This window comes from Triticum urartu, chromosome 5A, assembly GCF_056163025.1.
Source record: "Triticum urartu cultivar PI428250 chromosome 5A, HENAU_Tu73, whole genome shotgun sequence".
Classification (NCBI taxonomy): domain Eukaryota; kingdom Viridiplantae; phylum Streptophyta; class Magnoliopsida; order Poales; family Poaceae; genus Triticum; species Triticum urartu.
Genome location: NC_141877.1, coordinates 480,114,476 through 480,141,867, shown reverse-complemented (window position 1 = coordinate 480,141,867; position 27,392 = coordinate 480,114,476). Strand labels below are relative to the sequence as shown.

Genomic DNA, 27,392 nt, shown 5'->3' with positions numbered 1-27,392 from the left:
TAATCTACGACCATCCGATCCATTCCATCCTTCTTCTTGACGAAGAGGACGGGGCAAGCCCAAGGGGAGGAACTAGGACGGATGAAAGCCTTTTTCAAGGACTCATCGAGTTGGTTCTTAAGCTCGGCTAGTTCTAAGGGTGCCATCTTATAGGGTCTCCTAGAAATTGGAACGGTTCCCGGAACAAGGTCTATCACAAAATCGACATCACTGTCAGGTGGAACACCTGGCAGTTCTTCTAGAAAGACATCCGAAAAGTCTTGGACTACCGGAATATCTTCAAGGTCTGAAAGGGGGTCTGCATTTAGGGAGTAAAGCTGGCGCTTGGCCACTCGAGTTAAGACATTGGCTGTCTTGCCCGATGGGTGAGTAAGTTGAACGGTTCTAGTGGCACAATCAATCTTAGCATAATGAGCTGACATCCAATCCATACCCAAGATGATGTTTATGTCCGAGGACTTGAGAGCTATTAAGGATGCAAGGAAGACAAGTCTATCGACAAGAATTTCATTCTCATGGCTTACTCTAGAGGCATCTAGAGCCAGGGGTTTGAATTTCCATGGTAGTGGGCATGTCACAGAATGTCGTGTTATGCAATCGAGCATAGCTCTCATATACGAATGAATGAGATGCTCCAGTATCGAAAAGAACAGATGCCGGATGGCAAATAACAAGGAGCGTACCAAGGACGATGTTAGGATCCTCATGAGCCTCCTTAGTTGAGACATAATTGACATGGCCACGTGCAGTGGTGGCTAGCTTGGCGTAGAATGTCTTTCCCGCTAGCTTACCACGACCAACGGACTTTCCAGACTGATTGGGGTTGTTGTTCTGGGGACACTCTCGACTGTAGTGACCCAGCTCTCCACACTTGAAACATGTCACAACATTGGGGCGTGGAGCAGCATTAGCAGCGGGGCCACCATAGGGCTTAGACGGTGCAAACTGCTGGTTGGGGCGAGGCGCCTCAAAGGATGGCCTCGGAATGAACCTAGGTGGCAGTGCCGTGCTTGGAATCCACAACCGGCGCTTCTGAGATCCAGAGCCGGATGAAGAACCAAAATCACGAGAGTGCTTGCATGAAGCGTCATAGTCAGACTGGCCTGTCTCAGCACTGATGGCTTTATTGACCAACTTCTGAAAGGAGGTGCACTCGTGCAGACGAAGATCGCGGTGAAGCTCGGGGCTAAGTCCCTTGCGGAACCTTGCCTGCTTCTTAGCATCAGTGGATACCTCTTCAGGAGCATATCGTGCTAGATTCCCAAATTCATGACTATATGCATCCACAGTCAGTCTTCCTTGGGTGAAATTGCAGAACTCTTCCCTCTTGCGATCTATGAGACCTTCCGGGATGGGATGCTCACGGAAAGCCTCACTGAATTCAGCGCAAGTAGTGATTTGGCCGACCGGGTGCATAGCCTCAAAGTTTTCCCACCAAAGGCTAGCAGGGCCTTCGAGGTGATAGGCAGCATAGGTAACCTTATCAGCTTCAGCTATGTTGGCAGAACGTAGCTTGTGTGTGATGCTGCGGAGCCAGTCATCCGCGTCGAGGGGCTCGACAGAATGATTAAACTTTGGTGGGTACAACATGATAACACCAAGTCATTTCGCTGATGGCATGCAGTGTTCTGCTCAATCCGCTCCAGCAAGTGGTTAGTCTCACACTTGTTTCTTTCCGCCTCCAGCATAACTTCGGCCAGAGAAGGCGGATGAGGCAGATTTTCACCCCTAGCTGCACTGGCTTCCCCCTGCTCCGGGGCAGCAGGGTTGCTGCGGGTGTTGACCATCCTAGGGAAAACAAGACAATGGTTTAGACAAGGATGGCACAAACTTAGCAAGGAAGTGCAGAATGTAATGGATAACATGGAATGCTAAGATGTTCATTGCACGACATGGTAATATAGAAACTGCCATATATATACCATTGGTCATACACACCGTACATAGTTTAGTACAAGCCCATGCTAGAGTACAACTACGGTGAAAGACATTACATCTCATCGGAGGCATTCCAAGCTCCTATACATTATTTTTCTACACCTCTGGAGCGTGATACACACACAGTCGTATCCCACGGGTCACGCAGGATGTGGAGAATACAACTATTACAGTACTAGTGAAACTACTACTAGCTCAGACGGCTCCGTAGTAATCCTCATAAAAGTCACCACCAAAGCCTGGAAGTGGAACATGATCATCTGGGAATAGACGGTCCTGCGGAGCCTGCGGACCATAGGGACTCGGATGTGGCCTTGGTCCCACAGACGGTGGCAGACGGGGACCACGAGGAGGGGTGATGCCTCCTACATCATGCCACTCCATACAATCTGGCAATCCAGACCGCACAGGGTACAGGCCCCTCAGGTCCATGTATCATGCCTGTACCGCAGGTGCAAACCGAGTCAAAGTGGCCCAGTGATCAGCACGAGAGTTGAAAAGCTCCATGCGCAAGCTCGATTTTCGCGGTCCTTATCCTCGAGCATCTCGGCAGTGGTGCGGAGTAGTGACTCCTCATGTGTAGAGTCATAGTACAAAGCCTGATAGTACCCCTGTGCTCCAGGAAGTGAGGCTGGCATGTAATGGAAGTCGGTGTTCTGAAGCAAGGCAGTCCTGGCTCGAATGATAGTCATCATTGAGTAAGCTGCATCCTGCACAGACATCTCAATAGTGACCCCAAGTCCATAGGAATAGTGAAGGGGCTCAGTGGCTCCAGGATAAGAGGGATATATCCTGACGGTACAAAGGTACTGGCTCTGGTTGAAGTCTCTGAACTGCTCCTCGACGGTATATTTCGGATACCGCTGATAGCCTGACTCGACCATCACTCAAACCAACATGGCCGTGTGGCCGGGCACGTTGAGGCACCGGGTCAGATGAACCACTTGGTTCTGGGAACGGGTGGCCATCTGAAAGCACAGAATAATGCAAAGGCATTAGAATTTTCTAGGTGAAATCGGACAGCATAACGGCTGTAAATGCTCAGAAAAAGATTTGAGACATCCACAACAGTTTGCAACACCACTCAACAACATCATATCAAGGTTCTGATTCAACTGACAACATACTAAAAGTAGTAGAAACTGTACTGAGGCTTGTAACAACAATCCTATAAGCTACTAAGGATTAGTAACACGTGAACCTGATAGAAAGAAGAGAGCCTAGTCCTTAACCCACGTAGAATGAGAAGAGAATGACTCAGATCAGAGGGCATAAGGTAAAGGAGTAAAAGAGCCTTACGTTCCCTCCCACAATCAATTCCCCTACATATAACTAAAGCATTTCTAGACTCGACATCGACCAGTTTGGCTCAACGAACCTACAGGCAGTCCGGCTCTGATGTCAATGCTGTCAGGACCCCGATTCCAAGTCACATTGATCTAGCCGGTAACACCTCATATCACATTGCGGCCTCACGCACGGTATCCCCACGGGTGTCGCCTTACCATGGCCCGGGACCGTTTGCGCCTTTTGGCTCACATATATGATAGTGTCGCTAGCATCCATATGACAGAGAACCCGGGCCGACATGGCTAGTCGTGAACCCAAAGCGGCACAGACCTATGGGGACAGGCATACATGAATCACATCGAGCATGTCGGTCATCAGCGAGTGAATCCGGGCTGTAGCACTGGGCTAACAAGACTCCGGGGAACCCGGGCTGTAGCAGGCTAGGCAGGACTCCGGAAGTCACTGTGTGACATTTCCCCGAAGGGACAGACATAGGAACGAAGAGAAACACATGCCAGCCAGTCAAGTGTCCTGAGCAGTAGTGCTAGGCTAGCAGGACTCCGGTGAACCGGGTTGTAGCGGACTACTATGGCTCAAGGAGCACTAGACTACATTTCCCCATAAGAGAGGCTTCCAAGGATAAACAACTAGATTGTCGGATCCCATACATACCAAGCATTTCAATCATACACACAATATGCTCAAATGTGCAAATACAACATGGCATCACAACAAATCTCTATGACTTAAGTACTTTATTTAAAGGCTCCAGAGAGCCATACATAACATGTTCATACAGGTAGGGGTCACATGACCCAACACTCAAGTCATACAAGCATACAAGCACATGCGGAAGCAAATAGTATGGGTACAGACACTAGAAAGAAAGAAAGCTTGTCGAAGCCTGTCTATCTAAATAGGGCCCTCCATGGCCAGGATCGCCACCTGGGTGGCAAGTTACTCACCGACGTCGAGGTCTACATAAAACCCATCGGAGGGGGTGGTGTTGTCGTCTGAAAACAGTAATTAAAGCAACATGAGTACAAAGGTACTCAGCAAGTCTTACAACAGAACCCATTCTCAAGAAGGTGGTGGAGTTATTGCAGCAAGCCAGCTTTGACTCTTGGCTAAGCTATCCTACGAGACACCACTAGTAAAATAGTTTTCGCACACGAGTCCACTAATCACCCACACAATACTCCACCGGGGATCCTCCCTCGTCATCCTACGAGAGGGCCATCCTCGGTACTCACACTTATGTTGAGTCTTTTAGTAGTAACCATTAACTTGTCTATGAACTGTATAGGCAACCAAGTAGTCCTTTACCGCGGACGCGGCTATTCGAATAGTTTTATACCCTGCAGGGGTGTACTTCATCACACATGTTTTCACCACTTAGCGTCTGCACACGAAATGTGCTCGGCAGACTTCAAGCGAAAGCCGACGTGGGTGTAGACCACGACCTGACTAACCGCACAAGTCTCTAGTCCAGGTTTATCACCTATTCGGTTTCCATCCGCAAGGAAATCCGGCCGGGGTGTCCTCAACGGCCCCAAACGATGTGTACAGGGTCCCGAGACGCCAAACGGGCGCCCGGCATACCCGGCCACAGTGTATCTACCGCATCATAGGCCACCCCTAGGGTCAGCGCTACGCACGGCCGCCAACACATAACCTACAAACACCAGAAACTAGTTGCAACTCCTGGACAGAGGACGAGAGGGGTCATATTTCAGGGCCCAATGTGTGGTAGTAGCTGAATCTTAAATCACGCATACAGATCTCAGTTCTTATGGACAGCCTCAATGAAACAACCCACCATGTACTCCTACATGGCCTCTCATTGATACCTTTACCACAACATGTTCAACACATCCCTCACATTACCGACATAATCATTTCACTCTAGCCCATCACCCAGATGAACCAGACCTGACCCAACTCTAAGCATAGCAGGCATAGCAAGGTAGGAAACACATACATGGCTCAATCAACTCCTACACATGCTAGTGGGTTTCATCTAGTTACTGTGGCAATGACAGGTCATGCAGAGGATAAGGGTTCAACTACCATAGCACACAGCAGTCTGAAACGTTGTTGTCTTAATGCAGTAAACGAGAGCAGAGGCGAGAACATGGGATTGTATCGATATAATCAATGGGGCTGCTTGCCTGATGGAGTGGTAGTAGGGTACTGCCCTTCAGCTGGATACTCGGAGATATCCTCTGAGGCAGAACCTACCATGAAAGACACCATAGAATATAATCAACACATGGCAATATGCAACAATATGATGCAAGCTATGACATGGCAAAATGAGGTGTCCTGCCTAATGCAATGTGAAACAAGTTGAAATGGGTCCATTTGAATCAAAGATTCAAATGGAAGCTTAAGTTCTTATGCATAATAAGTGTATTAGCTTGTTTCACCTAAACAGCAAGGTTAGAGTGTTTTTTCATGCATGAAACCATTACAGATGGAAAGATTGAATTTTTCTGATCATTTTTCATATATAATTTGTTTGATTTGGAGCTATGGTTGATTTTCTATGATTTTTAGAAGTTTTGGCTATTTTCTGGAATTTCCTATATAAGAATAAATCCAGAAAATAAATAACTGCGTCAGCACTGCGTCACTGTGACGTCAGCGGTCAACGGGGCTGGTCCAGGTCAAACTGACTTGTGGGCCCTGCGTGTCAGTATTAACTAAACTAACTAAAATTAGTTAGTGCTAACCCTAGGTTAATTAGCAGAGGGGAGCCCCACTTGTCATAGACTCAGGGGGAGTCAACCTGGGCCCACCCAATCAAAGTCAACGGGTCAAACCCGCCGGCGAGCCCAGACGCGGCGGTGGAAGTGCATCTACGCGTTCCGGTGACCAAATGGGCGGCGGAGAGCATCTACGCATTGCTGGGAGCAAGCCGCAGGATTTGGTGGCAGTGGTTGGGCTCGGGGTTGCCGAAAACGTCGCCGGCGACGAGCTGTGCGGATGCCGGAGTCGGGTGAAGATGAACCCGAGGCTACAGGGCACGGCGAGGCATGTGGGGTGGTGTGTTGGGCTCCTGGGGATGCGGTGAGCACGTTGGACACAGTGGTGTGGCCAGTGGGTGGCCGAAGCATCGTCGGCGATGAGCTCCGCGGCGGCGCGTGTGGGTGAGCTACATGCAGTCGCTACGGGGCTCGAGAGGGAGGACGGAGAGGATAGGGAGGTGGCCAGGCTCACGGTGGTTGCAACGGAGCTGACGGCGAGGTCGGGGACGGCCTGTTGCGACGGTGACGGCAAAGGGGATCTCCGGCGGTGGTCGACGAAGACAGGGTCGGTGGAGGCGGTGCAGGGCGTGCGAGCGCTCGGGGCTCGGCCTGCTTGACGTAGTCGACGACGGCGGAGCGAACGGACACGGTGGCGCGGCACGGGGATGACGTAGAGCGCGACTACGACGGCGGTGCGGCTGCGGCGGCATCGGCCATGGTGCGGGAGAGCGAGGGAGAGGAGCTAGGGAGGAAAGGGTGTGTCTGCGAGCTCCGGGGAGGAGTGCGTGACCGACCCAGGGCGGCAGAACGACGAGGGGAGGAAGCAGGGCAGCGAGCAGCTGCGTGGCGCGCGCTGGTGCCGGCGTCGAGCACCTGGCTGCCTGCCTGGCCGAGCCAAGCAGCTCGCTGGAGCGGTGGCTGGGCTGCGCCGGCTGGTGGGCTTGCCAGGTGGGCGCCAGGTAAGCCTCTGCTTTGCTTTGTTTTTCTTTTTCTATTTTTTTGTAAGTTTGTTGTTTTATAAAAAATAGTGAGGCACTTACAAAAATCCTGAAAATAATCATAGGCTCTGTTTAGATTATTTCCAACAGCCCACACTTATTTCTAGAATTATTTGAGCATTTGAAATATTTTATAGCATTTAAATGCCCAAATGCAAATACTATATGGATTAAGCCAATGACCTTAAGATGTCCTAGAAAAATGTGCACCATTTTTGTCAAAGGTTTTAACCCAAAACAAAAAGGGTGGACTTTTTAGAAGGGCATTTCAGGTTCATTGAAAAAGTTTTTAGTAAACCCTAGTTGTTCCAGGGGGTGCTGGGGGGTTCTATCATCCCCATTTCATATTTCTGGGAAATTTAGACATGATGCAATCACTCTAATGCATGAACTAGCTAGGGTGTGACACATACCGATTCGACCAATCCAACGGTCCAAGAGACTCCTCAAGTTACTTTCGTCGTCAGCCGTTAGATTTACTTTCCGTTTCCGTTACGTTTCACGCTCCTCTGTTTACCGCGAGGCAACCACCTACTTAATAGCCGGGTTGTGGCTGAGTTGGGCATTGAATCTTCCAGCATTCCTCTCAAGGATGAACCCTAAACATATACAGCACATCTGATAGTAATATAAGCCCAGATTGGGGCCTCTTTCCTCACAATTCTCTGAAATTCATCCATACAGATCTCTTCTCTGATGTTGTTGAGTAACTAGGTCCTGACAGACGGGCCAAGCCCTGCGCGCTCCTCCGTCGACCGTGGCTGCCGGTGACGTGCGCATGGCGTTCCATGACGAGGTTGTGGAGCCGAGCGGCAGTCACCACGACATGAGGAGGAGACGGCGACGTGCGCGGATGGGTGCATCTTTCCGCGCGTCGTCCGAGGGACGGCGGCGTTGCCGGCATTGTCGTCCTCATACAACAGTGCGATAGTGCAGATCCTGAAGGCCTTCTCCATCCAAGGTAACCCCCCACCTTTTCTTTGATTTCTGCATTTTGGGCTTCAAAATTTGGGGATTTTCGATCTAGGGTTAGGGTTTTGTATTTGGGGAAAATTGGGGATTTCATAAATTTGCAAATCCCACTCCTCGTTGCTTTCCAAAACGTATAAAGTGCCAATCCATCATAAACATGAAGTATAGTCCCTTAATCATGATCAGATAATCAATCACACAGAATACTTATGCCCTAAACATGTAACTGAGACCATTATGCTTGGACAAAAAACCATTTGTATTGCAATCATATCGAGGGGTGAAACCATTATTGTTAGAATTTAACCGAAATAAGTTAGCAGTAAAACATGAACGTTGGGTGCTAACTGTAAACCATTATAATTTAATCATGATCAGTTAGCACTAGCATCTGAAATTAGACCGTGGCATTAGCAATTAGCATCATGGTCTACCAAACATGCTCATGATACCAATATTAGTATGAACTTTTTAGCTTAAAATCATTAGGATCTAGACCCTTAATTAAGCATCTAGAAATAGGCACTGGTGCTTCAGAAAAACCTGGTTTATTTTTTAAGCACCTCCCTCAGCATCTAGCATTGTACAAGGCCTAAGCGTAGCGGAATATGATGTACTTATCGTGATTTGTGGGGACCAGTAGAGTATAGCCCATGATGGATGCACCTTGGGGTCTCCAGCAAGGGGAGATGACTGGGGAAGAAAGGCAGCAGTAGGGTAGATGGCAGTAGGAAGCCACCGGCACAGCCTTGCGGTTTCCGGCAGTGGATGTTGGTCTTTTGATCTCCTTAGCACCCTTTTAGGATCGGCGGTTAAGAGTTTGTTGGGGTTTAACCCATGTATACCTGTGTATATTTGCCCAAGGGGCACAACCTCCTACTTTTATATCTTATATATCCAATAATCGAAAAGCAGGATGAGCCTACACAAAATTACCTCCCATCAAACAAAGAGAAATATCCTAGACGGACCTACTCCTACATATCTACACTGATTTTCTTCTGCACCTGCTTTTGCCATTCATGGTAAATAGAGAAATGCTCAGATAGAACATTTGGATTGAATTTTGGGTATATGATTATCAAACAAGAGAAAGCTCCCAGATTTTTCAAATTGCAGAATACCAGCAACGAACACAGCGTTTTTCTGGCAGCCAGTGTTTTTTCTCGATGGCCCTGCCATGGAACAGAGTTTGGCTCGTTCGCCTGGTATTCGTAGGAGTTTGGCCCTTTCCCCAAGTGTACTAGGATGCTATTTCTTTTACAGACCAGAAAAAGGGGGAAATATAGTTACATGGGAATTGAATCTGCACACGCAGAAAACATGCAAAACAGAATCTATAGTTACTATTAAAAGACCAAACATTACTTCCCCTACGTGCACCCCACAAAGTGCACACATGATAACCCCGCACGTCCGATCAAACCCACTTAGATGCATCCAACAGTTCACGTTACATCCACCATAATACAAACAGATCTACGGTTCAAAACCAATGTTCTGCCGGCAGACTCCCCCGTCCAGGATGCTACACAGCCCCACCACACCAGAATCCTCCACGATCAATGCCGCCATCACGCCACGAACCTCGCCTCGGCCAGCCGTCCTCGACCTGCCTTGCTTCCCTACCTCTCCTCGCCCCGTCGTCCTCGACCTGCCTTGCTTCCCTACCTCTCCTCGCCCCATCGTCCTCGCCACGCCGCCCTCGCCCTGTCCGCGACGTCCTTGAGCCGCCTTGCTTCCCTACCTCTCCTCGCCCCGCCGTCCTCGCCACGCCGCCCTCGCCCTGTCCACGACGTCCTCGACCCGGTGGACGTCCTCAACCCGGCACGCTACCCTGCCTGCGGTGTCATCACCCCGTGTGGGTAGCACCATCTCAACCTGCCAGGGCCACAGGTTAGATCAAGTTAATTTGCACGTCTTATGATCCGACAAAAGAAAAAGGAAATTGCTCTTTCAATCTGAGTCTGTAATTTGTACTATGGTGGATGATACTTACAGTAGATCATGAAGAAACTGAGTTGATAAAAATTGATACTTACAATATATCATGAACAAGCTGAGTTGACGAAGGGTTAAATAAGTGTTTCACAAAAGGAACCATTGAAAAGACAATATGTCATCCTCTCAGCGTAGTGGGATACGTACTCCCTTTCAGGACCTGACAAATAACAATAATTCAGGTAAATACATATATCACCTACTCTTACCTACTTTGATCATTTTAATTAAGTGTTCTTTTCGACAGGTTTTGACACTTTGGAGAGGCCCAGTGCGCAGTCTGCTGTCACCCAGCAACGACACACACCAGCTGCGGAAGGTCATATCGGCATTTGTCTGTCAACAACTAACATTGTGCATACAAATTATGATGCAGGCATACCTGTTCATGTGATAATGAGTGATCTGACTCCACCTCATGGTCCAAATTCATTAAGAACACCAGATATCACCGTTTCTAACAAGGAAAATGTCAATAATATCGACTCTGCCATTTTCTCCTCCCAACTGACTATGTTACCACCGCCACCTCAATCCTACAGAGGCACCAGTTCATATGGTAATCAATTGTTGCTCATATTAACTACCATACAGAGTAAAAACAACTCTTGCTCTTGTTGTCTTGTACCAAATTAACACTTATTGTACATAAGCAAAACAAGCACTTAAGCGGCAGAGGGAAAATGCTCGCTATGAGCAACATAAGCAAGTGATATTGCAAAGCCTACGTGACAAATGGCGTCGAACCAAATCGTCAACAGTACTCCTTACTACTGCAGAACAAAATCAATCCGATAAAGGTGATGCCAGCTACATGGAACACTGTATATCCAATCTTTGATTTCCTAACTGACGGTCACTCAATGTTTCTTTAGCTGATGAAGATTGTGATTGGCTACACACAAATGATGCATACCAGAGACAAGACTTTGGAAGGAGGATGCTGCGAGACAACATACTCACTGCGTCGTCATGTGGACACAATCCCATCGACAAATATAATGGTGATTTAATTGACTACTGCTTAGGTTCATACCTTTCATTCATAGCTCATACCTGCCCATTTTACCTGACTATGCTGTCAGGAAATGACCACGAAGATGATGTATATGGAATACTGGAGCCCGATGGCAACACAAACAACATTGATGGTTCGCATTAATGCATATATGGTTCTTTGTTTAATTTACGATATCTTGTACATTATTACAAACTAATATTTGTCTACTATAGGCTGCTTGGGAGACGGAAACCAAGTAGAAGTTGAATACCTTGAACCTGATGAAGAAGCTAGGATGTTCTCCCACCAAGGTAGGAATCAAATTCTGTTAGTGTTGTTTCTGCATATCAAAAGATGCCTGAATATTCAAATTCTGTTCCAGGTGTTGAATTTGAATCCTACCGAGTTGAACGATGTCACACTGATGGAACAAACACAAATGATCCTCATGATAGGGTTTACATTAACCTTCCCAGAAATCACCACGTCCTTAGGGAAGTTAGGGACTGCCTCCACTATGGAGCATTGCGGTTTCAATACGAGGGACCTGCATTTTGTTGCAGAAAGGGGAAAGTAGGTTTATTTACACCCGAGGTTCCGGACGAATTGAAACGGCTGTTCACAAGTCAATGTGATGACGATGCTACATATTTTCAAGACAATATTCGGTATTTCAACTCTCACTTCTCATTCGCAAGTCTTGGAGTCACCCTTGATCGTCGAGTAAGCACTGCGACAGGAACCGGCGTATATACCTTCCGTGCATGTGGGGGGTTGTACCACGCTCTTGATGATCTGGTGCCAGCTGATAATGGCCCTAGGCATTTGCAGCTCTATATTTATGATACAGATCATAACTTGGTGCACAGGGCTAAGAGGTCTCCAGATCTAAATATAGATCTCATACAGAAAATTCTGCTAATACTAGAGTCGAACCCTTATGCGCAGGCTTTCAAGAGCCTTGGTTATGTTCCAAATCTAGATGAGTACAAGATCTCACTCAACACAGATATCAAGTTGGATCAGCGTAGGTACAATGCCCCAACGACTTCTCAGGTGGCAGCAATATGGGTTGAGGGGAGGGACCCACAAAATTGTTTTGACAGGAGTGTTGTCGTGCATGGTAAAAAAGGAGAATGTCGGTGTCAAAACCGGCGGATCTCGGGTAGGGGGTCCCGAACTGTGCGTCTAGGTCGGATGGTAACAGGAGGCAAGGGACACAAAGTTTTACCCAGGTTCGGGCCCTCTCGATGGAGGTAAAACCCTACATCCTGCTTGATTAATATTGATGATATGGGTGTTACAAGAGTAGATCTACCACGAGATCAGAGAGGCTAAACCCTAGAAGCTAGCCTATGGTATGATTGTATGTTGTCATTGTTTTCCTACGGACTAAAACCCTTCGGTTTATATAGACACTGGAGAGGGTTAGGGTTACACAAGGTTGGTGACAAAGGAGGAGATATCCATATACGTATTGCCTAGCTTGCCTTCCACGCCAAGTAGAGTCCCATCCGGACACGAGACGAAGTCTTCAATCTTGTATCTTCATAGTCTAACAGTCCGGCCAATGGAGATAGTCCGGCTGTCCGGAGACCCCCTAATCCAGGACTCCCTCAGAGACCGACCCCTGTATATTAGAGCCTACTATGGGTTCTATGACCCATTGTCATATCCACTGTTTTTCCCACGTGGGGAGACTGGTTGGAATCGCTGGATGTCGTATGTTCAGGCCCCCAATGACACCACCCAAGATCATGCGCATAATTCTGGACTGCAAGAAAACCGGGCCTCTCAACTACATACAGGTATTATGTTCATTACTAATGTGTTAACTACTTACTATCTTTAAGAATATAAAAACAGTTGTCTTTGTTCACCTCTCAAACAGATGGAAACTTGGTTAATGGAAGGGAACAATTTGGGAACTTTGTGCCAGCTAAAGACCGAGGCACTGATTTACATACATGTATGATGTTCATTATTAATTTTTTATTATCTACTTACCATATTTGTGAATAAAAACTTATGTCTTGGTCGACCTATCAAACAGATGATAATTTGATTAATGAAAGGGAACAAGTTGGCAACTTTGTGCCAGATGAAGACCATGCCACTGGTGTACATGCAGGTATCAGTCATCTTTGCTTATTCTTAAGCAAATCTTATGTTGTCAAACATTATGAGTCAATCACAATTCTACTGTTATTTATCTTCGATATTGTAGATGATAATGAGGATAACCAAGATGAGGATCTTGGTGACAATGAGGTGAATGCAACACAATCCAGGAAATTTGTTAGTGCGAGGGAGTACTACTGCTTCAAGCTACAGGTTAGGAAGAAGCTTTTTAACATCATCTTGTTCGGTGGGTGCCTTTTCCAACAGTGGGCTGTTGACATGTATATCAAGATTGAGACTATGAGGCTGGACTGGTACTCAAAGCCAGAAAATCAAAAGGTTATACGAGCTGACCTCTACCAGGTATCGTGCTTGTGGTTATTCCAATACATCCTAATACAACGACTTATTGAAAATCATGCCTTTTCCATAACCTTGTATACTATTACAGGGTCTTGTTGACACCATCGTTGCCGGCGAGTCACGCGGTGATCGAATTGGCAAGAGAATCGTGCTTCCACGTACGTTTCCTGGTGGTGATCGTGACATGCAGCGGAGGTTGCTGGATGCAATGGCAATAGTCCAACGGTCGGGTAAACCGGATTATTTTATCACAATGACTTGCAATCCATATTGGGAGGAGATAACCCAGAATCTGATGCCTGGACAACTGCCACAAGACTGTCCAGACCTTGTGGCAAGAGTATACAAGGCTAAACAGCGAGATATGATGGACTTGCTAACTAAGGGTAAGCATTTCGGAGAAGTCGCAGCTTATGTACATGTCACGGAGTTTCAAAAATGAGGCCTCCCTCATGAGCATATACTTTTAATCATGAAAGCAAATAGCAAGTTAGCGACACCAGATGACTATGATCGGGTGATATCCGCAGAGATACCTGACAAAGAGAAACACCCCGTCCTACATGAGCTGGTCGTCAAACACATGCTGCACGGACCCTGTGGTGAATTGAAAAAAAGTTGTCCTTGCATGATTGATGGACAATGTAGGTTTCATTATCCGCGAGATTTTTGTGATGCCACACAACAAGGTAAAGACTCTTATCCCATCTATCGGAGGAGGGACGATGGGCGTGGAGTTAGGATCAGAGGAGCAAATTTGGACAATAGATGGGTGGTCTCTTACAACCCTTCTCTGCTTATGCGATACAACTACCACATTAATGTGGAAGCATGCTTGAGCAACAAGGCAGTCAAGTATTTGTTCAAGTACATCTATAAAGGCCATGATCGGGCGTCCTTTGCATTCGAGCAGGACATAATCAATGATGGTGAAATCATCAATGAAATCCTGCAATACAGGGATGCACGCTATGTATCTCCTCCGGAGGCTATTTACAGGATTTTTGGTTTCAAAATGTTTGGTGTCAGTCCATCAGTGCTGCAGCTCCAGCTTCATTTGTCGAACATGCATACAATTGCATTTAAAGCTGGTGAAAATCTAGAAGATGTTGTTGCTCGACCATCTTCATCCAGGTCCATGCTTACCGAGTACTTTGAGATGAACCGGAGAAATCCGCAAGCATGGAAATTGTTGTACATAGAGTTTCCAGAGCATTATAGATGGATAGCTGGAAAAAAGAAGTGGCAGAAGAGAAGAAATAACAGATCACAGATTGGAAGACTTGTCTATGCACACCCTGCTGAAGGAGAGAGGTACTACTTGCGTGTGCTGCTAAGTCATGTCCGAGGTGCCACTTCATTTGATGATTTAAAAACAGTAAATGGCAACCTATGCACTTCCTTCAGAGAGGCATGTGAGCACCTAGGCCTCATTGAGCACGACAAGACTCTTGATGATTGCATGACAGAGGCAGCCACATTTCAGATGCCTTGTGCCCTAAGACGGTTGTTTGCGACTATATTGGTATTTTGCGAGGCAACAGGAATCCGACAATTGTGGGAGAAACATCTACCATCAATGTGTGAGGACTACCGCCGTAATGAATCCAACGAATCAGTACTTGAGCAGATGGTCCTTCGAGATATTAGGGATATGTTGCAATCCATGGGAAAGGATATTAAAAGCTATGGACTTCCGGATCTGGTTGAGACCGATGGTTCTTATGATAGTGAGTACAGAGAGGTAACAGAGGAGAGGCAGATCACTGCGGACAAAGAACATCTAGATCTATTTAGCAGTTTGAACAATGAGCAGCTAGCTAGTTTCAATGACATAATTGATCATGTGATGAACAAAAAAGACAGATATTCTTTGTTGATGGTCCAGGAGGCACTGGGAAGACATACCTGTACAAGGCATTGCTTGCAAAGGTGCGTTCCATGAGCCAAATAGCAATCGCAACTGCTACATCTGGTATTGCAGCATCGATAATGCCTGGAGGACAGACAGCACACTCCCGATTCAAAATTCCAATCAAGCTCACTGACAACAGTATGTGTGGTTTTACAAAACAGAGTGGTACAGCAGAGTTGCTTAGACAGGCATCCTTGATAATTTGGGACAAAGTCGCTATGACAAAACGACAAGCAGTTGAGACGCTTGATAGATCACTACAGGATATAATGGAATGTTCTTTGCCGTTTGGAGGAAAGGTTGTTGTCTTTGGTGGTGATTTCAGGCAAGTCCTACCCGTTGTGACACGTGGGACAAGAGCACAGATCACGGATGCTACGCTTCTGAGATCCTATCTTTGGGAGAAGACCCGCAAGGTACGTCTCACGCGCAATATGCAGGCACAGGCTGATCCTTGGTTCTCAGAATACCTACTAAGGATAGGCAATGGAACTGAAGAGACAATTGGCGACGATTATGTCCGTCTCCCTGACGACATTGTCATTGGCTATACCGATGATGAAAAAGCTATTAACATGCTCATCGAAAATGTCTTCCCATCTTTGCAGGCCAATGCAAGATCGAGAGAGTACATGAGTGCACGTGCTATTCTTTCGACCAAGAACGATCATGTCGATGACCTGAATGACAAGATGATCTCCAGGTTTCCAGGCGAAGAAAAGTTATACCATAGTTTTGACTCAATCGAGGATGACCTGCAGAATAATTACACAATTGATTTTTTGAACTCGATCACACCAAATGGCTTGCCCCCTCATGTTTTGAAATTAAAGGTCAACTGCCCGGTCATTCTGCTCCGGAACCTCGACCCTCATAATGGCCTATGCAATGGAACACGGCTTATGATCAGAGCCTTTCAGGATAATGCAATTGATGCGGAGATTGTTGGTGGTCAGCATGCTGGAAAGAGGGTGTTTATACCTAGGATCCCTATGTCGCCCTCGGAGGACATCTCACTTCCTTTCAAACTTAAGAGAAAACAGTTCCCCATCCACCTGAGTTTTGCGATGACAATTAACAAGGCACAGGGTCAGACCATCCCAAATGTCGGCATTTACCTTCCCGAGCCAGTATTCTCAGATGGTCAGCTCTATGTTGCATTGTCAAGAGGAGTGTCGAGAGAGACGACGCGGATTTTGGCCAAGCCAAACAAAGGTGTTGATAAATCCGGGAAAAGCACCAAGAACATTGTCTACAGATATGTTTTGGAGAAATGAGGTAGGTGCATTATTCCATTATTATTTCTTTTCACCTACTATGTCACTTTCAAAACCAACTTATGTAAGCGGCTTCTTACAAGCTTATCATCCTTGTAGCCGTATGTCATGTCATGCACTAATCACTTCACAGTTTTTGTTGATTCAGGTTTGACAAATATTTCGTGTTCAGGAGAATTGAGGCTTTGCTGTGGTTATTGGTCTCCACATGTCCCAACTTGTAAACCTATTTGGAAGAGAAGAACATGGTGGAATGATGCTACGACATGGTGTCAGATCATCCATAATAAGGAACACTTTTTGTTGTATTCTGTACTAGCTAAATTTATCCTTCCGAATTCTGTTCTGTTAAAAGATATTCTTCAACACCTAAGTGCTATGCGCTATGATATATTTGTAATGAAAACTGGAAAAGTCGATGAGATTTCTGTAATATATTGAAGTTAAAAGGCGTTATTACTACTATCTTGCACATATGCCGTTCCCGGATCTATAGCACACGAGCTCACATGCTTTCTTTTTCAGAAAAAGAAAATTGAAAATAATATAGCGTACAGTGTTCAGAAAAGAAGATAAGGTATGTAACAGGCTAAAATGATGGATAACCACACTGTACGAGAATACCTCTTCCAACATGCATCAAACCAGCTTCTTCTTCACCTCTTCACTGATTTCCCCCTTGGCTGGCTTGCTCATCACCAACACATAGCAGGTATGCCTGTTGGTAGTCCCCCCAGTCGCAAGCTCATGTACAAGAACGCAACCACCATACATCACCTTAATTTCAAATGAAACGGAAAAATAAGTTTCTCAAATATTTAAAGGCTGTGCCTTTTCTGAATTACACAAGGAAGGTGGGCCAAACCCAATATTTATGCATATAAAGTGTACTACGAAAATAACTCCATAATTTTGTGTGGGGGGTATAAAAAAAGTGGGGCCTCAGATAAATCCGGGGATGATAGCAATCAGGAGTCCCCAATTATCGCGATAGTAGTTTCCTTTCTCTCACGATTCTTCCTTATATTGCGACATACCATTACTTTCGACCTCTCCTCCATCCTCCCTCGCGAACTCTCAGCCGCATCCCAACATACCTCCACGACAAGTCTCTCCACCTTGCCACACACATCTGCCCTTGGTGCTACCTCCACGACAAGTCTCTCCACCAAGCCGCATACATCTGCCCTTGGTGAAGCACCATCATCGTCCATGTCTGCTCCACCATCACCGGTGCCCCATGCGGGTCAATCTCCAACCAGATCCGGTACTATTGTCCATGCTATCGACACGGTAATAACATATTATATCTCTGTTCTTCCTATGCAAGGTTTCCTATCTAAAAGTGTCATGCTTGGGTTTTCAGGAAAACATCAACAAGGTAGCAAAGGATGAGGATATAAATAATATGCAGATTGAAGAGGAGATAAAGAAAGACGAGGATACAAACACTGAGTCGGCAGAGGTGATACAAGAAGAATCTACAATGGAGGATACAGAGAATATGCAGATTGAAGAGGTGATAACCGTACAAGAGGATACAGATCCCAAGTCCACAAAGGCTACACAAGAGTCCATTACGAAGGGTCCACAAAACATGCTTTTTGATGCTGTCATAACCAAGGCTGGAGGTACAATCCCCGAATCGACAGAGGCAAGTTTTCTTTCCACATGTCATTACTATTCAATTAAAATGCCACAGGTCAGTTTGTAATATATTAGTACAATATCATATAAAAAGATATTCTCTCTATTACAATATTGTACTACCACGTGTTTCAGCTACCGAGCGATGACGAATCAAGTGAAATACTGAACAATAATGAAGTGGAGGAAAGTAATTGCATGAAGAGCTCAGAATATACACCTATTCTTGATGAAAACATAGCAAACAGAGAGGCCAAATATTCTGAACATACACAGGTGGCTTCCCCTTTCCAACTATTTCTTCCAAAATCATTCTAATTATATTATATCCTGCATATGGGTAATTCTTTTAATATTGTTCTCAGAAATTAACCCACAATGAAACAAGTCAACAAATGGTGGTAAATGAGGACAAGGAATTGGCACAAACACCCGGCACGGAAGGTCTTCAAACTATAGAGGACAAGCTAACAATGCTCGTGCATATAAAGAAACATATACGACGGCATAACAAGCCTAAGATAGCACGAGACTATGTTGTTTCTCCACAAGGCACAGAACAAAACCTTCAATGTCCTTGTACTGCTACATTATTGTTTTTGTGTTCATTATCATTAAATGTTATCATGGCCATCATGACAGATTATGCCTGCACTGGCGATGATTGGTCCGTTATACAAAATATCAGATCCGAAACCAGCAAAGAAAGAAATTTAGTGAGCATCGGCGACACATTTCTGAAAAAAAGACATTTACTATCTCTTCTAACTCCCGGAGAATGGGTTGGCGACGAAGTAAGTATATTATTATTATTATTATTATTATTATTATTATTATTATTATTATTATTATTATTATTATTATTATCGCATTAGGACAGGAAGATACTATTTGATTATGAGTATGTGTCATCTAATATACTATGTATACTTTTAATTGTAGGTAATAAATACGTACATAAATTGCATGACTGCTACGGAGCATCTACAAGTAAGGTCAGGTGGAACCGTGTTCTTAGAGAATGCATGCATCTCTAAGATGATAAAGATCGGTAGCTATCTGCCCTCAGATGACACGGATGCTGCACCAGCATGGGTATTACACAGAGCCAAAGCGTATTTGGAAAATGATATGGTTAGTCTTAGTTTTCTACATATTTCTATGAATTACAGCGAGAACGACCAATTCGTCCACATACGAGTACAACTAAAATAATCATTTTCTTCAGATACACATTCCAATAAACATGGACGACGTTCACTAGTACCTATGTGTTATAAATGCCAAAAAACAATGTGTTCAAGTGCTCGACTCGCTAGGCCCATACATGAACTGCAAGGACCTCATTGATACGGTTAGTCCTTAGTCCTACTGCCCCATCGTTTCTACAAGCTTTTTTTTCTTATTTCTTGCTTGTGATGCTTATACTTTTTCCATTTGTTGGTACAACGGCTAGAAGGACTAGAGGATTTATTCAAATATGCATCCAAGCACATGGAATTAAAATCCGACAAGTGGACTAATCTAGATGTTACAACATGGAAAAGAGAAGAATATATTAATAGCGGTCTTCAAACGGATGGGTACGCCTCCTAATATAACTCAGAACATTTATGCTTAACAGGGCACATTTGGTATGCTATTATGTTTGCTTTATCACTACATAGCATTCCTGAAGGACATTTCATCAACAGATCTGGTATGTCAATGCAATTCTTTACCTTATTGTATGCCAATGCAATTGACACAACACCTCTCATGACATCTAGTCTAAATAATGGAGCTCGAGGCGATAGATTTCATTGGGCTGCATATAGTATAGAAAATGTGTTACAATTTCTGGATTTGAACAACAAATATGTTACTACACACATGGAAAGAAGCAGATAGATGGCATACCTATATGCGTTTCACTAACAATCTTCCACTACACTATATCATCCATGCCAACATAGAGAAACATCTCACATATGAATGACAATGTGGCGAAGGCGCCTGTTGTGCATACAATGGCATAAGCATCAGCAAAGGAAAGATGTCAAATGATGTAGTCACATGTATTTCTGATACAAACTATACAGATATCAACTTGGTTGTTACCCTAGAACTCTCAGTTACTTAGTGCCAGTAATAATGTGACATTACAACATGAGAATACCACACAAATCAAGCAACTGCCACAAAAAGCAACGACTCGACATCAATTATAGATAGCTGATCGTGACAAATTAAGCCACCCAGAATACAAATCCATAAATAAAAAATGTCACCTGACTAAATCCCCACTGATAACCGTAGGTGCACTAATAACATCTAATTGAACAGCATACCTTCAGCAACTAAGCACGTATGCGAGCTGTGAACCCCTTCCTGGAGCGACTATGTGAGCCAAGCACGAGGGGCGATGATTGCGGCGGAAGCGTCAACACACTGAATCTCGGTCCAATTTGAGATGCCTCCTCCCACATCGTGTCCAGCAGCTCGCATCTCGATCTGCTTTGGGGCAGTAGGATGGCGGCGGCAGAACCGATCTAGGGAAGATCCGCGGGGTTGGCGGAGAAAGCAAAGTGACGAGTGGAGAAAGAAAAATGAAGTGATGACTTCCTGTGTCTCACGGTCTCACAGTGGAGAAAGCGAAGTGCAACCGGTGCTCTTTCTTTTTATTTTACTTCTCAGCTGCTGCTTGTGTTTCTCTGGTTACTTGTCAACGCACGAGTGAAATCTGAATTAAATTTTATATGAACCCATTTGGTGAAGTAATAATTATATTGGTCCTCTAAAAAAATGATGCGTCTATAAATTCATTTTTTATTGATAACCCTTTTGTTCATTCGATTTATATTAAAAATTATGCGTTCACAAATTCAATTCTTTTGTTCATAGCCCTTTTGCTCATTTCATTTATATTAGCAGCAAATGTTGTTAAATTCTTTTTAATCGACCATCTCCAGTATGACTGTGTGGTTCAATCATCATCATTTTATAATACTAATATTTTTTATTAATATCTTTGTTATTAATCACATCAATATTCCTATCATCCAGGTCATCTTGTGGTCTCTGGATGTTAAATTATATGGAGTACTTCACGGAAGATAGTTTGTCCGACACTCTCGAACAGGTATATCTTGCATCGTATCATGATACTAATTATTTCATGTTGTGTCATTATTTGAAAACTAAGTCTTATTATTACTACTTCACTTTAGGTTTATATGACAGATTTTAGAACAAAATTAGCTGTCATTTTAGTCGACTCGGAATTCAATGATGACAATATAAGAAACCGAGACATGGATGATGATGAAACCAACACGGATCCCAACGATTGTATGATTGTTGAAAGACCTCCTAACAAACCGAGAGCATCCAACTCATCGTCACAAGTTGAGCTCATGTCGCAATCATTTATCCTTTCACCGTTTGTCACTCCAACAAACGACAACTTAATAGATGAACTTTGCTTGTTCATCAGCATGGTTGATGATATCCCGTTGCTAGAGTAAGACACGTTTTTTTTCAGTTTATATTTATTTCTAATAAACTATTACTCTTGTATAATTATAATTGACATGAATTCCCATTACACAGGAGCGAATGGGTGAAAAGCTCTCAACCTTATCCTATTAGTTTAAACCTGAGACAATTAAAGAACATATTAAAATATGATGAGTACATGGATGCCGATTGTTTTAACATGGCTGTGAGGATACTAGCATGCCACGATGCCCAGCTTGCTAGAGATGTGCCAGTGCACTATATGGATCTATGATTCTGTGTAAGTTATTTTAATCACATTTTACATTTTGCCTCAATTCTACTAATGTTTTCTTACATTATTGTAGTCCATGTCCCACTATGCACGAATCCCAAGTCATCGTGACGGTATGGACATTGCTATGTCGGCACAACTGTTTGATAACTGGCCTGACAGCAATGAGTATCATATCTCAGAATGTGATACGGTAAGATTTGAATTCAAAATTATTGTTTATTTAGTTTTAATGAATGATAATGATTGATGTATTTCTGAATGCATGCATCATTGTAGATTTTATTGCCTTGTGATATTCTTGGGTTATTTTTATTGTTCGTCTTGGACCAACATAAAAAGGTTGTTTCTATTCTGGACCCGCTTTCAATACCTACTTTCGGAAAGCATATATTTAAAACTATGGCCAATGATCTAAACCTTGCACTCCAAGTTGCAAACCCTGCCTTCAAGGATGACATTTTAATATGGGGATGCAAAGTTCCTAATGTTCCCACAAACCCATACGGGTAAGAATCTTGTCAATACATCACAATCTTAATTGATTCATTCAACTCACATGTAACATTTCATACATGCAGTCCCATGTCTGATTATTTGGTTTTCAATTTAATGCACTCATGGCACGATGAGACGCTACATTTTCCGGTACCCAAGGTAAGTATTGCCACCATGCTCATTTCTACACACATTACTCATGTGTTTCAAATAACATTGTTATATAATGCATATGTAGGATGATTTTGAACTGAGGAAGCGATTTTTGGTTCATATTTTGAAGTATGAAGAGAATGAAGTTCTAAACAATATCCCAGTCTTAGAACGAACCATTATAGATCGTATCAAAAGATGGACCTTCCAGAGAGGATCATCATCAAATAATGATTACTAGATAATGTTGCTTAGTTGTTATTTTTAAGTATTTTTGTAATAAGTAACATTTACAATATATTTATGTGATCATTTATTTCTATTTGAAGACATGTGTTTTGGTCTTGTGTTACATGCGTGATTTTTTTCATTTTATTTTTGGAATTTTGGGATCACAACATTTCAATAATGAAAGTCTTTCACCCGTCAAACAGGACCAATGACTTGATCTAAAATAAATTACTATTTTGGAATCATTGGCCGTGACATGCATTTAAATGTCCAGGTAAAAACATAAGACGGAGTTCATATTTTTATTGTAGTAAGATTAGGATACGTGCGTTGCATGTGCACGCTTACTAGTCTCAGTAAAAGCTGTCAAAAGCTATACTCACATATCAGCTAGCTGCCCAAAACATCAGGCTAGCAAGGAGCCGAAACAAGGGAAACAAATAGTAGTACTGTGTTGCCAGAAGAAGCACCAGCAATCTTCAACAAAGAACGCAATTCCTTCGGTTACAGCACCACCCTTAATAGATTAGTCTTTGTATCGTACATTTGCTTCATTAAACACCTCCCTTGCCACCTACTCCAAACAACTTTGTTCCCAACAGCAGCAGCAGATTTTGCATCTCCTCCTTTAACCACAGCGAAGACCAAATTATTATGAAGCCAATGGCTCATCAGTTTAACAACTATTACCTCCGTCCGAAAAAGCTTGTCTTCGATTTATCTAGATACAAATGTATCTAACCATATCTAGACAAATCTAAGACAAGCTTTTTGGGACTGAGGGAGTATGTTGGAAGCATGCTCTGTTTTTAGTATTCCAGACCGACAATAACACAGCTGCTAGTCCAACCAGAACAAGGCACTTAGTGTTGCCAGTAAAAAGAATGAACCAAACTTGCGAACGGACTGAATAATTACAGTTTTATTAGTAGTAAGAGAAAAAGAGATACAAAGTAGTGGTCCACTGAATTATCCGACTTTACAATGGTGATATCCATCATAAATCAGCTCTTAACAAGGATTCATGGGAGGAATAAGGTTGATGATCTGAAGTGACAAGACATACGTGTTGGTGTTGGTGTGGTGTTTAGACCATTCAAACAGGGGAAGCTCTGTTGCTGCTCCAATACTGATTCGGTTACTTTCATATAATAAGATGGTCGGTGAAGATCTAGTACCTTACTGGGCTTCACCCTTCAAGAAGGGTCTTCTGGGACAGAACCATGAATACGCCGTCCAGTGATTGCTTCTGCCGGCGCCCTCCATCTGCTCTCCGGGATATGGAATTTGTTGGAAAACATTTGACCCCAAGTCTAACACAACAGCCCAATCTTGATGCTTGACTGTATCGTGCTCTACAAAGTAGACACAATTTCTCCGGATCATAGTAAAGTCCTTTGCACAGAGGGCAAACGCGTCACCGCGGCCCAAGAAGAGCGAGTACTCGCCGAGATCCGTCACCTTGTCCCGCAGCTCCAGGCGCTCCGCTGCCCAGTCCGGGCGGTAAACTTCGACAGCCTTTATGTCGGGCGCCCGGTACATCACAACAAGCAGCAACTCGCCATTGAATGCGACCACGTACCACGTCGGCCTGCCACCGCCAGGGAACTGTCGAAATCCATGGCGCGCTCGCAGAGCACTGTAAAGGTACGTGCTCCGGACAAGCTTGGGAGGGGAGCTGTCAAGATCATAGGCGTGAAGGGTCCACCCGACCTCGGTGAAGTAGAATTTCCCCTGATGGAATGCCGCGCTATCGATCCTGCCGTTTGGCCGCTCGAGCTGCGTAGTCCATGCGGCATCTCCAGGCCGCCAGAAGAAGAGTGTCTGGCCCATGCAAGTGCCAGTAGTGTAGAGCTTCTGGCTTGCGATCGCCATCCAATCAGGCGAGGTGAGCGGGTCTCCAGAGAGGAAGACTTGGACAACGGCGGGCAAACAGGGCAGAAAGATCTCAGCTTCGGAGAGGGACTCCCGGAGGACGAACCGCGTTGGGGATTGCAGGTTGTCCATGAGAGCAAGCCAGCCAAGGGGCGTGCCGCAGCAGTATGGTAGGCCCGCCGGCGTGCCCATGTAGACCCGTTGGCCGCCAAGGGGCAGCCAAAACGAGTGTTCGCCGACCGGGCCAACCAGGCTCCATGGTTCGCGGCCGGCGACGATCCATGGACGGGCAGGCGGCTAGCCGGGAAGTGGATGCGCGCCAGTGGGGGCATACCTGATGGATGTGGATCCGGTCCGCGTCGCCTGGCAGGCGGTCGGACGATCGTGTGTGGTCCAGTCGGGATTGAGGTCCAGCCGGCCATCTTTTGAGGGGTAGCGACTAGCGAGGTGATGCGTTGGACGATCGTGCGTGGTTTCTTGGTCTTTTTATTAGGGCGCGCGTGCGTGGTACGTCGTATCCGAGTCAGGAACGCTGGCGATGGTGCGTTTCGATTGTACGTTGGCTCGGCTTATCGCTATAGACGGGTTTAGGCTTAGCTAGGCTGGAAGTGCACTCTAACAGATTTATGTACTCCCTCCGTTCCATAATATAAGAATGTTTTTGACACTACACTAGTGTAAAAAAACACTCTTATATTATGGGACAGAGGGAGTACAGATGAGCCTTTCGAGCTGAATATTTGAGTGCACTTATTGTTTGAAGATTTTGTTCGCAGCAGCAGGTTGACGCCCGCAGCTGTTTGGCATCAAATTCAAAAGATATACGGAACCTAAGAATGAAACAATGCTGAACCAAAGGGTTGTATACCCTCCTTTATTATTTTTCCATACTATTTGTGTTCTTCAGGTCCCAATAATTTATTCAGTCTATCTTTTGAGATAAAACACAAGTATTGACTTTGAGCCCCTTCTCCACCACATGCAAAGAGACGGCGAGGTCAAACCCCAACACCGTGAAGGTACCTTGGCACCAAATCATCGCGAGAAGGGAATGTGTTGTTGTATATGAGGTGTTAATAAAGTTTTGCATTCTTTTTTCTTGTGGATTTGGTGCGCTGGGTTTGTTGGGAAATGTAGTAGAAAAAAAATTGGCCTATGATCTACCAGGAACACTACGAAGATGTAGTAATGGTTTAGATCAAATTGTTACCAACTCCGAGTTACAGCGGAAGAAGACAAGTCGATGTAGATCATACTTGAAGTCCATTGAACTGTTCACGAACGATCCCTCAAACGGAATACCGAAAGTACAGACTCTTCACAATTTGCAAGCGTACGGTCTTCATGATCCGGCAGGGATTTGACGTCCAGACCTAATCGTTGCCAGAGAATTAGAGGGATGAGATTAAAATCACACTGGACTTCTAATTATGAGGATTAGAGAGGATCTAGATCTAGCTCTAATTGAATCAACTAGAACTAGATAACTAGAGGAGTCTTTAAAAACTTGTGTAGAAAAGTGCCCCGAACCTCTAGTATATATATAGGTTGGAGGAGAGGAAGGGGTGCCACGAGGGGGGGAAGGAATCCTCCTCTTAGCCAGCCGAGAGGAGGGGAAACCCCCTCCAATTCGGCCTCCCCTTTCATTCTCCAGAAGAAAGGGGGGCGCCTCCCCTATTGGGCCCAAGTGGCTCAATATCTTTCCATCCTTGGCCTTTAACACCCGTTCATATTTAATTAAATATAAAAACCTCCTAACTATTATTAAAGCATTTTATTATTAATTTAACATCTCTGGAAACATTTAAAAAAATCTTCAGAAACATTTTTCATATATATATTATTTATCGGTATTACACGGTAAACCTCAAAATCCTGGTGACCTTGGAATGCTTCCGGTTCCTCCCGAAACTATTTTAAATATTAATGAAACTATTTCATACATATTTCCTCATTACTCATGTCCTACTAACACATGATTACCTTAAGCTTGTGACCCTGTAGGTCCGGTAAAACATAGACATGAACAAAACCCCTTTCATTCAATGACCGATAGTGGAACCGTGAACGTCCATATCGATCCGTATGAGTACGCGAATGATATTTGAGTGAACCTTTGGTTATCATGTGCTATTCCCTTTGCTTCATGGTACTTTGCAAAACCCGAGGTGAGATGTATCGATGTCCTTGAGTCATTCTCATGCTCACTATACCGGTCTCCTCGTTACCAATTTTGTTCTTTTTTCTCGTTGACATGTTCTGGCATTCCTATGACATAGTCACCTGTGTCTGGCCAAACAATGATGGATGTTGTCACACCAAGAGGGGCCCCTAGGAATATCTCTTCATTGCCGGAGGAGCAAATCCCACTCTTGAGCTATCTACTCTCTTCTCAAACTTTACTATGAACCTTTAAGTTGTCGTTACGATCACCGTGTTACAGATGACGTTTGAGCAACCCCAAAATCCATTGTACAGTAAGAAGTGACTACGATACTTTCATGGTCTAAGGAACTAAATCATATGTTAACTCTCCGTGTTATAACGATTGACTCATGACGATAGCTCTCAAAGTATAATAATCAAGTTTG

General features: G+C 44.5%; 1 protein-coding gene, 1 long non-coding RNA gene and 2 pseudogenes across 2 annotated transcripts; 3 read left to right on the top strand and 1 right to left on the bottom strand.

Moving 5' to 3' along the window:
- Nucleotides 1-14,919: 14,919 nt before the first annotated feature.
- On the top strand, nucleotides 14,920-16,625 carry LOC147972117 (uncharacterized; annotated as a pseudogene).
- A 1,076-nt stretch (nucleotides 16,626-17,701) lies between these two features.
- LOC125556304 (uncharacterized) lies at nucleotides 17,702-21,477 on the top strand. Its single transcript, XR_007305053.2, has 7 exons — nucleotides 17,702-17,918; nucleotides 17,992-18,548; nucleotides 18,638-19,066; nucleotides 19,215-19,406; nucleotides 19,501-19,626; nucleotides 19,729-19,855; nucleotides 21,318-21,477. It is a non-coding gene; the product is annotated as an uncharacterized LOC125556304 (long non-coding RNA).
- An 8-nt stretch (nucleotides 21,478-21,485) lies between these two features.
- Nucleotides 21,486-22,973, top strand: LOC125556305 (uncharacterized). Its single transcript, XM_087522945.1, has 5 exons — nucleotides 21,486-21,774; nucleotides 21,864-22,239; nucleotides 22,325-22,553; nucleotides 22,626-22,701; nucleotides 22,781-22,973. The coding sequence occupies exons 2-5, from the start codon at nucleotides 22,131-22,133 to the stop codon at nucleotides 22,934-22,936; spliced, it is 570 nt and encodes a 189-aa protein (XP_087379071.1). The 5' UTR covers nucleotides 21,486-21,774; nucleotides 21,864-22,130; the 3' UTR covers nucleotides 22,937-22,973.
- A 741-nt stretch (nucleotides 22,974-23,714) lies between these two features.
- Nucleotides 23,715-25,253, bottom strand: LOC125556303 (uncharacterized; annotated as a pseudogene).
- Between the last annotated feature and the right edge of the window lie 2,139 nt (nucleotides 25,254-27,392).

Bases quoted from the DNA above. Each gene is read 5' to 3' on its own strand.
- LOC125556305 (XM_087522945.1), top strand. From the start codon at position 22,131: ATGCACGAATCCCAAGTCATCGTGACGGTATGGACATTGCTATGTCGG. The intron at 22,240-22,324 runs AAGATTTGAATT...CATCATTGTAGA, and splicing joins ATCTCAGAATGTGATACGGT to TTTTATTGCCTTGTGATATT. The intron at 22,554-22,625 runs GTAAGAATCTTG...TCATACATGCAG, and splicing joins GTTCCCACAAACCCATACGG to TCCCATGTCTGATTATTTGG.